This window comes from Pongo abelii, chromosome 5 (assembly GCF_028885655.2).
Source record: "Pongo abelii isolate AG06213 chromosome 5, NHGRI_mPonAbe1-v2.0_pri, whole genome shotgun sequence".
NCBI classification, from domain to species: Eukaryota; Metazoa; Chordata; class Mammalia; order Primates; family Hominidae; genus Pongo; species Pongo abelii.
This window is the reverse complement of record NC_071990.2, coordinates 117,170,105-117,183,109: the sequence shown is the minus strand read 5'-3', so window position 1 is coordinate 117,183,109 and position 13,005 is coordinate 117,170,105. Positions and strand designations below refer to the sequence as shown.

The following is a 13,005-nucleotide window of genomic DNA, read 5'->3' as shown; positions in this document are numbered from 1 at the left end:
CTTGCCTTATTAACCTTTCACAGCAAATTAAGTTGTGTTAATGATAAATATATATATTTTGCTCAACAGATCAGTGCCATTGTACTTAATCTCACTGATAGCTCATTCATTCAAAATTCTCAGAATTCACTTTAATAGTTCAAATGTTCTCTAAGGTAACTTTCTTACTTTTCTCTTATTGCTTAGATGACGCTGGATCAAAAATCCATCTGACTCAACAGGTAGACATGGCGGCACAGGTTGCCTCTGGAATGGCCTATCTGGAGTCTCGGAACTACATTCACAGAGATCTGGCTGCCAGAAATGTCCTTGTTGGTGAACATAATATCTACAAAGTAGCAGATTTTGGACTTGCCAGAGTTTTTAAGGTGGATTTAGTTTTGTTTTAATTAGTTTTTGTAATAGGTCAAAAGTCTAACAGTTAGTAGACCAATAGATATACTGTTATTCCTTAAAACAATGTTTCTCCAAGTTCTGTAGTCCATAAACTACTTCAGTAGTCCAAAACCTTACAGACAAACTACCTGCACATTCCTATTTCTTAATCAAGGAGAAACAAAATAGAGAAAACAATGACCAACCAGATTGGAAAGTATGTACTTAAGTTTATAGTTGAATTAATGATCTGTTTTTCAGTTAGTACCAGTCACCTCTGTTTGCCTCTGTTTCCTTTACAAAAGCAGTACACTTTGTGCAGTGTTAACCTAACCACCATTACTCACTGTATACCAGATTAATTTGCATGCTGCCGGAATTCTTCAGCAATCATTGGCTTTTTGATTTCCCCATTTTTACCTCAGTCTGAAAGATACTATATAGGAGATGTAATATTAGGTGTTTTTCTCTTAAATTAATTTTAAATTTCCACATTGTACCCTAAAAATGTGGATATAGGGCATAAAACAACAAATAAATGATTCCCTTTTAATCTTCATGAATTCATCATTTTTTTTCTTTTTGTAAATTAATTAGTACCCCAGTGAGTTTATATATTAATTTAAAACACTTGGATCCTACTTTTCATTATTAGCAAGTGGTTACCTGGTAATTATCAAAGTCAGTGGTTTTTCAGTATCATCAGTAAATCAAACAATAGACTTTGCTTCCTTTTTTTTTTTTTTTTTTTTTTGGCTCAAGAACAGATGTGAAGCCAGAATCATCATGTATTAATTCTCCAAATGTAGTAGAATGTTTCTTTCAGTGCTATTCTTGGCACATAGTAGGCTCTTAAATAATATTATGTTAATGACTTCCCACATATTTTTCAGTCTTGTATGCAAGATTCAGAATTTGCTACTGTAATTGTCAATTGAACTAAGCTCATTTTGAATCTTTTCTCTCTAAATTTTGAAGTGAAGCAGATTATAGGTGAATGAGGGTAGCAAAAAAAAAATTGCTTTAACTTGGCCTGATTCCTTAATGCATTAACAGGTAGATAATGAAGACATCTATGAATCTAAACACGAAATAAAGCTGCCGGTGAAGTGGACTGCGCCCGAAGCCATTCGTAGTAATAAATTCAGCATTAAGTCCGATGTGTGGTCATTTGGAATCCTTCTTTATGAAATCATTACTTATGGCAAAATGCCTTACAGTGGTGAGTAATTAATTCTGAAGTGGACCTTTCTGCTGCAGGTCACTTACTTAGGTGTGATTTTGACTGCTTCGCCTAGACTTAGAGGGCAGAGTTATGAGGCTGACCATACCATGTACCTGTGGGAGCTTGATAGATAAAATTTGATGATGATAATTTGCATTAATGAGGTGGTTTATTGCTTCCCTCTCCTTTGCTAGTGAATTGCAGTCTTATAGACATCACTTGCTGCAGGATTTAGTTTAATCTGTGTAACCTGAGAAGGGGATGGCAGACCTTAAAGCTTTGCCAAGGATATTGACTTACTTAGTAACCTGGAGTATAAATGGCTATAAGTTTAAGACTCTGACCTTTAACTTGTTTTTTTTTGTTGGTTCCGTTCTGTATTTTCTAGGTATGACAGGTGCCCAGGTAATCCAGATGTTGGTTCAAAACTATAGACTTCCGCAACCATCCAACTGTCCACAGCAATTTTACAACATCATGTTGGAGTGCTGGAATGCAGAGCCTAAGGAACGACCTACATTTGAGACACTGCATTGGAAATTTGAAGACTATTTTGAAACAGACTCTTCATATTCAGATGCAAATAACTGCATAAGATGAACACTTGAGAAGAATATCAAATAATAAAGTAGCAAAACAAATTCAAATAATCCATTCCAAAGTACAATGTTATCAACCAACTGCACAATCAGTTTATTCTGACATATTCAAGTGATAGGATAAAGTTGTCCATGTGTTATGAAAAAGATTATTTGTGCATTTTATTGATTGGGCAACACTGCAGGACAGTCAAGGTGATATATAATTTCCTCACTGCCTGGTAAAATTAAGCACACTAAACGAAGTTATTTTTCTTTTTAAGAGATACTTACATTTCCATTTATTGTTTGAAATGCCGATCAAGAGAATCAACAGATGATAGTCAAGTTTTACTCAATGACTGTTGTAGCATTTTCCTGTTTACTGATTAGAGTGGTTATTCATTATTCCTCAGATTGCTGAATCCCATCAGGCTGTTATTATGAAGGAATTTGATTGCTTTGCTGCACAGCAGGACCTGTGCTTTGAGATTTTTTTTTTCTTTTAAAATATCCTGTAACTACAATGATGGTAAAGCCACATTAAATGACTCGAATGTACTTGGAGTAATTGCACATTTGTTTCTATGCATAAAAAAAGATGCAGCTGTTGAGAAAACGAATTAAAATCTTTTTCATTTTGCAGAAGGAAATGATGGAATTTTTCTATACCTCAGTATGTGTCAACTGAGAGTCATATACATTAGTTTTAATCTCCTAATATTGAGAATCAGGTTGCAAAACGATGAGTTATTATCTATGGAAATGTGAGAAATGTCTAATAGCCCATAAAGTCTGAGAAATAGGTATCAAAATAGTTTAGGAAAATGAGAGGAGAACAGTAGGATTGCTGTGGTCTAGACTTCTGGGTAATTAATAAAGAAAGAGAAGTACCCTTTGGCCTACAGATCAGAGTTTTATTTTTTTTTATTTTGTACTTTTTATTATAGTTTAAGTTCTGGGGTGCATGTGCAGAATGTGCAGTTTTGTTACATAGGTGTACAAGTGCCATGGTGGTTTGCTGCACCCATCAACTCGTCATCTACATTAGGTATTTCTCCTAGTGCTGTTCCTCCCCTAGCCCTCCATCCCCTGACAGGCCCCAGTGTGTGATGTTCCCCTCCTTGTGTCCATGTGTTCTCATTGTTCAGCTCCCACTTATGAGTGAGAACATGCTGTGTTTGGTTTTTTGTTCTTGTGTTAGTTTGTTGAGAATGATGGTTTCCAGCTTTACCCATGTCCCTGCAAAGGACATGAACTCATCCTTTTTTATGGCTGCATAGTATTCCATAGTGTATATGTGCCACATTTTCTTTATCCAGTCTGTCGTTGATGGGCATTTGGGTTGGTTCCAAGTCTTTGATATTGTGAATAGTGCCACAATAAACATGCATGTGCATGTGTCTTTATAGCAAAATGATTTATAATCCTTTAGGTATATACCCAGTAATGGGATCGCTGAGTCAAATGGTATTTCTAGTTCTAGATCCTTGAGGAATTGCCACACTGTCCTCCACAATGGTTGAACCAATTTATACTCCCACCAACAGAGTAGAAGTGTGAAAGTGTTCCTATTTCTCCACATCCTCTTCAGCATCCAAAACAGCATCCTGTTGTTTCCTGAGTTTTTAATGATTGCCATTCTAACTGGTGTGAGATGGTATCTCATTGTGGTTTTGATTTGGATTTCTCTAATGATCAGATGATGAGCTTTTTTTCATATGTCTGTTGGCTGCATACATGTCTTCTTTTGAAATGTGTCTGTTTAAATCCTTTGCCCACTTTTTGATGGGGTTGTTTGTTTTTTTCTTTTAAATTTGTTTATGTTCCTTGTAGATTCTTGGTATTAGCCCTTTGTCAGATGGATAGCTTGCAAAAATTTTCTCCCATTCTGTAGGTTGCCTGTTCACTCTGATGATAGTTTCTTTTGCTGTCTAGAAGCTCTTTAGTTTAATTAGATCCCATTTATCAATTTTGGCTTTTGTTGCCATTGGTTTTTGTGTTTTAGTCATGATGTCTTTTCCCATGCTTATGTTCTGAATGGTGTTGCCTAGGTTTTCTTCTAGAGTTTTTATGGTTTTACATCTTACATTTAAGTCTTTAATCCATCTTGAGTTAATTTTTGTATAAGGTGTAAGGAAGGGATCCAGTTTCAGTTTTCTGCATATGGCTAGCCAGTTTTCCCAACACCATTTATTAAATAGGGAATCCTTTCCCCATTGGTGGTTTTTGTAAGGTTTGTCAAAGATCAGATGGTTGTAGATGTGTGGCGTTATTTCTGAGGCCTCTGTTCTGTTCTGTTGGTCTAGATATCTGTTTTGGTACCACTACCATGCTGTTTTGTTTACTGTAGCCTTGTAGTATAGTTTGAAGTCAGGTAGCGTGATGCCTACAACTTTGTTCTTTTTGCTTAGAATTGTCTTGGCTATGCGGGCTCTTTTTTGGTTCCATATGAAGTTTAAAGTAGTTTTTTCCAATTCTGTAAAGAAAGTCAATGGTAGTTTGATGGGGATAGCACTGAATATATAAATTGCCTTGGGCAATATGGCCATTTTCACAATATTGATTCTTCCTATCCATGAGCATGGAAAGTTTTTCCATTTATTTGTGTCCTCTCTTATTTCCTTCAGCAGTGGTTTGTAGTTCTCCTTGAAGAGGTCCTTTGCATCCCTTGTAAGTTGTAATCCTAGATATTTCATTCTCTTTGTAGCAATTGTGAATGGGAGTTAACTCATGATTTGGCTCTCTGTTTGTTATTGGTGTATAGGAATACATGTGATTTTTGCACATTGATTTTGTATCCTGAGACTTTGCTGAAGTTGCTTATCAGCTTAAGGAGATTTTGGGTTGAGACGGTGGGGTTCCCTATATATACAATCATATCATCTGCAAACAGAGACAATTTTACTTCCTGTTTTCCTATTTGAATACCCTTTATTTCTTTCTCTTGCCTGATTGTCCTGGCCAGAACTTTCAATACTATTTTGAACAGGAGTGGTGAGAGGGGGCATCCTTGTCTTGTGCCAGTTTTCAAAGGGAATGCTTCCAGCTTTTACCCATTCAGTATGATATTGGCTGTAGTTTTGTCTTAAATCTGTCATATTATTTTGAGATACATTCCATCAATACCTAGTTTATTGAGAGTTTTTAGTATGAAGGGGTGTTGAATTTTATCAAAGGCCTTTTCTGCATCTATTGATATCATCATGTGGTTTTTGTCATTGGTTCTGTTTATGTGATGGATTGTGTTTATTGATTTGCATATGTTGAACCAGCCTTGCATCCCAGGATGAAGCCAACTTGATTGTGGTAGATAAGCTTTTTGATGTGCTGCTGCATTCGGTTTGCCAGTATTTTATTGAGGATTTTTGCATGGATGTTCATCGGGGATATTGGCCTGAAATTTTCTTTTTTTTTTTTTTTTTTTTTTTTTTTGCTGTGTCTCTGCCAGGTTTTGGTCTCAGGATGCTGCTGGCCTCATAAAATGAGTTAGGGAGGAGTCCCTCTTTTCCTATTGTTTGGAATAGTTTCAGAAAGAATAGTACTAGCTTTGTACCTCTTTGTACCTCTGGTAGAATTTGGCTGTGAATCTGTCTGGTCCTGGACTTTTTTTGGTTGGTAGGCTATTAATTACTGCCTCAATTTCAGACCTTGTTATTGGTCTATTTAGGGATTCATCTTCTTCCTGGTTTAGACTTGGGAGGGTGTATGTTTGCAGGAATATATCCATTTCTTCTAGATTTTCTAGTTTATTTGCTTAGAGGTATTTATAGTAATCTCTGATGGTATTTTGTATTTCTGTGGGATCAGTGGTAATCTCCTGTTTATCATTTTTTATTGTGTCTATTTGATTCTGCTCTCTTTTCTTCTTTATTATTCTGGCTGGCATTCTATCTATTTTGTTGATCTTTTCAAAAAATCAGATCCTGGATTCATTGATTTTTTGAAGGGTTTTTCATGTCTCTATCACCTTCAGTTCTGCTCTGATCTTAGTTATTTCTTGTCTTCTGCTAGCTTTAGAATTTGTTTGCTCTTGCTTCTCTAGTACTTTTAATTGTGATATTAGGGTGTCGGTTTTAGATGTTTCCTGATTCCTCTTGTGGGCAGTTGGTGCTATAAATTTCCCTCTACACACTGCTTTAAATGTGTCCCAGAGATTCTGGTACGTTGTGTCTTTGTTCTCATTGGTTTCAATGAACATCTTTATTTCTGCCTTAATTTTGTTATTTACCCAGTAGTCATTCAGGAGCAGGTTGTTCAGTTTCCAAGTAGTTGTTGGGTTTTGTGTCAGTTTTAATCCTGAGTTCTAATTTGATTGCATTGTGGTCTTAGAGACTGTTTCTTATGACTTCCGTTCTTTTGCTTTTGCTGAGGAGTGTTTTACTTCCAATTATGTGATCACTTTTAGAATAAGTGTGATGAGGTGCTGAGAAGAATGTATATTCTGATTTGGGGTGGAGAATTCTGTAGATGTCTGTTAGGTCCACTTGGTCCAGAGCTGAGTTCAAGTCCTGAATATCTTTGTTAATTTTCTGTCTCGTTTATCTGTCTAATATTGACAGCGGGCTGTTAAAATTTCCCACTATTATTGTGTGGGAGTCTAAGTCTTTTTGTAGTTCTCTAAGAACTTGCTTTATGAATCTGAGTGCTCCTGTATTGGGTGTATATATATTTAGGATAGTTAGCTATTCTTGTTGCATTGATCCATTTACCATTATGTAATGCCCTTCTTTGACTCTTTTGATCTTTGTTGATTTAAAGTCTGTTTTATCAGAGACTAGGATTGCAACCCCTGCTTTTTTTTTCTGCTTTCCATTTGCTTCGTAAATATTCCTCCATCCCTTTATCTTGAGCCTATGTGTCTCTTTGCATGTGACATGGGTCTCCTGAATACAGCACACTGATGGGTCTTGAGTCTTTATCCAATTTGCCATTCTGTCTTTTACTTGGGGCATTCAGCCTGTTTACATTTAAGGTTAGTATTGTTACGTGTGAATTTGATCCTGTCATATGATGCTAGCTGGTTATTTTGCCCGAAAGTTGATGCAGTTTCTTCCTAGCCTTGATGATCTTTACAATTTGGTCTGTTTTTGCAGTGGCTGGTATTGATTGTTCCTCTCTATGTTTAGTGCTTTCTTCAGGAGCTCTTTTAGGGCAGGCCTGATGGTGACAAAATCTCTCAGCATTTGCTTGTCTGTAAAAGATTTTATTTCTCCTTCGCTTATGAAACTGAGTTTGGTTGGATATGAAATTCTGGGTTGAAAATTCCTTCCTTTAAGAATGTTGAATATTGGCCCCCACTCTATTCTGGCTTGTAAGGTGTCTGCAGAGAGATCCTCTGTTAGTCTGATGGGCTTCCCTTTGTGGGTAACCCGACCTTTCTCTCTGGCTGCCCTTAACATTTTTTCCTTCATTTCAACCTTGGTGAATCTGAGGATTATGTGTCTTGGGGTTGCTCTGCTCAAGGAGTATCTTTGTGGTATTCTCTGTATTTCCTGAATTTGAATGTTGGCCTGTCTTGCTAGGTTGGGGATGTTCTCCTGGATAATATCCCGAGAAGTGTTTTCCAACTTGGTTCCATTCTCCCCGTCACTTTCAGGTACACCAATCAAATGTAGACTTGGTGTTTTCACATAATCCCATATTTCTTGGAGGCTTTGTTAGTTCCTTTTCATTCTTTTTTCTCTAATCTTGTCTTCTCCTTTATTTCATTAAGTTGATCTTCAATCTCTGATATCCTTTCTTGTGCTTTATCCATTCGGCTGTTGATAATTGTGTATGCTTCATGAAGTTCTCATGCTGTATTTTTCAGCTCCATCAGGTCATTTATGTGCTTCTCTATACTTGTTATTCTAGTTAGCAATTCCTCTAATCTTTTTACAATGTTCTTAGCTTCCTTGCATTGGGTTAGAACATGCTCCTTTAGCTTGGAGGAGTTTGTTATTACCCACCTTCTGAGGCCTACTTCTGTCCATCCATCAGACTCATTCTCCGTCCAGTTTTATTCCCTTGCTGGCAAGGAGTTGTGATCCTTTGGAGGAGAAGAGGCATTCTGTTTTTTTGAATTTTCAGCCTTTTTGCGCTGGTTTCTCCTCATCTTCCTGGATTTATCTACTTTTGGTCTTTGATCCTGCTGATGTTCGGATGGGGTCTCTGAGTGGACATACTATTCCTTTCTGTTTGTTAGTTTTCCTTCTAAGAGTTAGTCCCCTCTGCAGCAGGTCTGCTGGAGTTTGCTGGAGGTCCACTCCAGATGCTGTTTGCCTTGGTATCATGAGTGGAGGCTGCAGAACAGCAAAGATTGCTGCCTGTTCTTTCCTCTGGAAGCTTCGTCCTAGATGGGCACCCACCGGATGCCAGCCAGAGCTCTCCTGTATGAGGTGTCTGTTGGCCCCTACTGGGAGATATCTCCCAATCAGGATACACGGGGGTCAGGGACCCACTTGAGGAGGCAGTCTGACCCTTACCAGAGCTCGAGCACTGTGCTGGGGAAATCTACCACTCTCTTCAGAGCTGTCCGGCAGGGATGTTTAAGTCTGCTGAAGCTGCTCCCATAGCCGCCCCTTCCCCCAGGTGCTCTGTCCCAGGGAGATGGGGTTTTATCTATTAGCCCCTGACTGCCTTTTTTTCAGAGATGCCCTGCCCAGAGAGGAGGAATCTAGAGAGGCAGTCTGGCCAGAGTGGCCTTGCTGAGCTGAGGTGGTGGGCTCTACCCAGTTCGAACTCCCAGGCAGCTTTGTTTAGACTGTGAGGGTAAAATGCCTACTCAAGCTTCAGCAATGGCAGACAGCCCTCCTCCCTCCAAGCTCGAGTGTCCCAGGTTGACCTCAGACTGCTGTGCTTGCAGTGAGGATTTCAAGCCAGTGAATCTTAGCTTGCTGGGCTCTGTGGGGGTGGGACCCACCAAGCCAGACCACTTGGCTCCCTGGCTTCAGCCCCCCTTCCAGGGGAGTGAATGATTCTGCCTTGCTGGCATTCCAGGCACCACTGGGGTATGGAAAATAAAACTCCTGCAGCTAGTTCAGTGTCTGTCCAAACGGCTTCCCAGTTTTGTGCTTGACACCCAGGGCCCCAGTGGCGTAGGCACCGGAGGGAATCTCCTGGTCTGCGGGTTTCAAAGACCATGGGAAAAGTGCAGTATCTGGGCCGGAGTACACCGTTCCTCAGGTACAGTCCCTCATGGCTTCCCTTGGGTAGAGGAGGCAGTTCCCTGACCCCTTGTGCTTCCTGGGCGAGGTGACACCCCACCCTGCTTCGGCTGGCCCTCCATGGGCTGCACCCACTGTCCAACCAGTCCCACTGAGATGAACTGGGTACCTCAGTTGGAAATGCAGAAATCACCTGCCTTCTGCGTCGTTCTTGCTGGGAGCTGCAGACCAAAGCTGTTCCTATTCGGCCATCTTGCCAGCAATCAGACCAGAGTTTTAAATGGACTACAAAATAGGTCAAACTCTATTTCAGAACTAGAGGCTAGGAATGATGTCTAAACTTGGTTATGAAAGTTTTTTTTTTTTTTTGGTCTGGTAGGATAAGAGGGTTTTTACTCATCTTAAGTTTGAATTAACCTTTGTAACAAAGTTATTGTTTTTTTAAACAATGGATGTATCAAATTATCTGTCTCATTAGATAACTAGGTAGACTTTTCCAAGGTGCTTTCAAAATCAAATATATATTCAAAGATCTTCCAGTGTAAAACAATAGGAATGAAACAAGCCATGAGAAAGCAGGATATTTTGAGTATATTCTCTTGTCTTTCTTTAAAGGAGAAGGGCCTATCTAAACAGTTACAGAAACCCAAATTCAAAGTAGATTAAACAAGAAGTAAATTTGTAAACTCTTTTAACCGGGAGACAGGAAGTAGGGAGGGCTCCAGGCACAATATCATTAGCAGTTCAATGTGAACGAAGACCCATGTCCTTTCCAAGCCTCCCTCTGCCATCAGCATTGCCCTCCTTCCCAGGGTCACAGATGGCTATCAATGGCAAAACTGGGGTTCCGTGTTCTCTTCTCCTCATCTGGCAAGAGAAAATGGGAAATCTCCATCCCAAGCTTGGATTAAAAATTATTTTCATTTTTGTGTTCCAGCAAACTTGGGTCCTATGCCCAGCCATGGACCAAAAATAGGCTTAATGTGAATGTTATGTGCTGATTGGATTAAAATAAGTTCTGACTCTGAATCTGGGAATGTGGTCACCTTCCTCAGAGACAAGTTGAGAGGTTGGCTTATCTGAATAAAAGTAGAGAATATGAGATGCTGGAGAGGTGTTCATTAAGGAGAACATTCCCTGAGATGAATTAACGGTTAGAATTATCTATCTCTGTATCTATCTGTCCACCCATCTATCATCATCACCTCATCTCCCTCTTTTCTCTCTCTCTAAATATATACATGCGGGTATGTGAGTGTGTATATATTTATTTTTGTGTGTGTTTACGTGGTGTGTGTGTGTGTGTGTATTCCAGGCAGATGTGTGCATATATACCCAAACTTTCCTGAAGACCTTGGAATTAAATGGGTCATGTGAAGCTAAAGATTATAGAACCCCTTGATTCCTTTATAAACAGAAACTATTTCTAAGATAAGATCAACACTAATCTTTCAAATTAGTTGACTGTGTATAGAATAACTTGTTTATTTGAAGTCATCTAGTCCAATGCAATCAAGGAGTAAATTATAAATAACCAGTTAGCATAAATGGAAATAAAATAGTTCCTTTTCTTTGAATTCATTTCTTCATGTTTAATTTTTCTTGCACACATATAGAAATGAATAGAAATATTCCCATTTCAATGTGCAAATTCAGCTACTATATAGTTTGTTTCTTTTTAGTAGCTAATAATAATAAAGTTTTAAGTAAGATCTGATTTTGAAATATGAAAAGAAGTTTATCCTTTCCTGTTTTAATACCACCTGAAACCCGTTTAACTTACTTTGTTTGATTCTTGGGGACATTTATGTTCAAGGTTCTGTCAAAGCAATCTATTATTCTTGTTTTTACCTGATGGATCACGGAGAAAAATAATGGATTCAGTTATGAGAAACAGTAATAGATTTTTTTTAACTGCCATAAATTTCTCTCCCTGTATTAAATAAAAGGATCAGGAAAAGATAAGTTGAATTTTCCTACAATGAGCCAGCTCTCTTAAATTTACCTCCCGTAAATTGTAGCAAAGCACTTTTCATATAATGTTTTATTTATGTAATTCAGTTATTTGGAGATGGTGGTGAGGGATGTGAGTACATCATTTCATGTTGTATTTCAAATCTCTTTTGACAGAAACCCTAAGAATTTGCAATAAAGAAAATTCAATGTTCCATTAAGTTTTTCTTTTTCTTTTTTTTAAAAAAGAGGGTAAGGAAGGAAATAAGGGAATAGATTTAAGTTACCTAAGGTCAAAAGAGGCACAGGGTAGACTGAATAGTTGTGGAACCTGAATATTTTGTCATCAAAAACAAAGTTAAAGTCAGAGTGACCAGGAATCTGCAAACTGGCTGAGGGAATGGGTTGACTTAAAAGACAAACAAAGAACTAGCCTGTGGGGTAACATCAGGCTAGGCTCACCCTCAGCTTCTACCCATAATATCTGTCTGTATGATGACCGTGTGGCTCTAATGAACCAGGAGGGGCCCAAACTCTTCTGACTCTGTGGAGGCCGAAAGGAAACTGTTGCCATTGGAAGGATGCCATACCACTACCCAGCTGGAGCTTCCTGAAGGAAGCAGAGCCCAGCTGGTGTTCCATGGCTTGTTAAGCATATGCCATACCTACAATCACTTTTTTCATGGTCTGGTTGAGCATATGATTTCTGAACCAAATAGCCTTTCTGGTATTGTGTCATTGGTGACTCATTATGATTCTTTACAAAGACACATTATGTGAGCTAGAATAGTGATGATTGGGTACCTTATTCAAATTGCATCATCATTTAATTCAAGAGAAAGGCCATTCTTAAAAGTAAATGAGGTTTGTACACCTGGGTATTGGAATTGCCAGTGGGCTGATCTGACAATGTTTGATTCTTGTTTTTTCTGGAATTATTATGTAGAAGAGTCAGTCTATAATCTTCAACATGATTAAAATATTCAGTGTCATAGGATCAAAAAAATGCTGGAAAGTATCTAAAAATCTTTTAAATTCATATCTTAATTTTCAGTGTTATCCTTTTACTGCCTACATTCCCCACTAAACTCTTTTAGATTTTTCTCTGCTTTTGTTAAGAAAGCGATGTTAGTAGGCCTCTCAAGTTATTTATGAAATTTAGAAATATACTGGAGATACAGTATATAAACCCTGATATAGCATACAGGGTATATAGTATATAAACCCTGAATTTCAGAACCCTTAACAAGTTTAGCTTCAATCTGCATTCAGATGACACTATCTACAGAGATGTTATAAGATTAAATTACAAGAAAGGAGATGCCCAATTATTTCCATTTACTCTTCTTGCCTAGGTAGTTAATTTCTCTATTATTCATTTGAAGCAACCGATGTCAATGTAACATCTTTTTCATTTTCATGGAGAATAATCAGCTCTTCCAGAAAAGGGTACTATATCTCAAACACACCTCAAGTGTCAGTTAGAAGTATTACCATGCAGAGGATTCAAGTCATATTACCTAATAACTATGAAATGGTATGTTGGGAAAAAGTGGTTAAAAGCAACTAAAACTGCCGTGTTTGGAAGAAACTAAATATTGCTTTATAATGATTTTCTGATATTTTAGAATAGAGGCTTCAATTATACTATTTGTGAAAAAGAAAACTGCTTGGTATTAACCAAGTTACATTTAATTTTTATGGTCCACAAAATTTCAGAGTAAAA

General features: G+C 38.0%; 1 protein-coding gene across 6 annotated transcripts in view; it reads left to right on the top strand.

Moving 5' to 3' along the window:
• Positions 1-2,346, top strand: part of FRK (fyn related Src family tyrosine kinase) — a 158,189-nt gene extending 155,843 nt beyond the window's left edge. For all 6 annotated transcript variants that reach the window (XM_054558068.2, XM_024249209.3, XM_054558064.2 and 3 more), the window contains 3 exons: positions 187-368; positions 1,432-1,597; positions 1,989-2,346. In XM_054558068.2, coding sequence (XP_054414043.1) covers positions 187-368; positions 1,432-1,597; positions 1,989-2,200 — 560 coding nt within the window. In that variant the 3' untranslated portion in view covers positions 2,201-2,346. The remainder of the gene's footprint in view (positions 1-186; positions 369-1,431; positions 1,598-1,988) is intronic.
• The last annotated feature ends 10,659 nt before the right edge of the window (positions 2,347-13,005 follow it).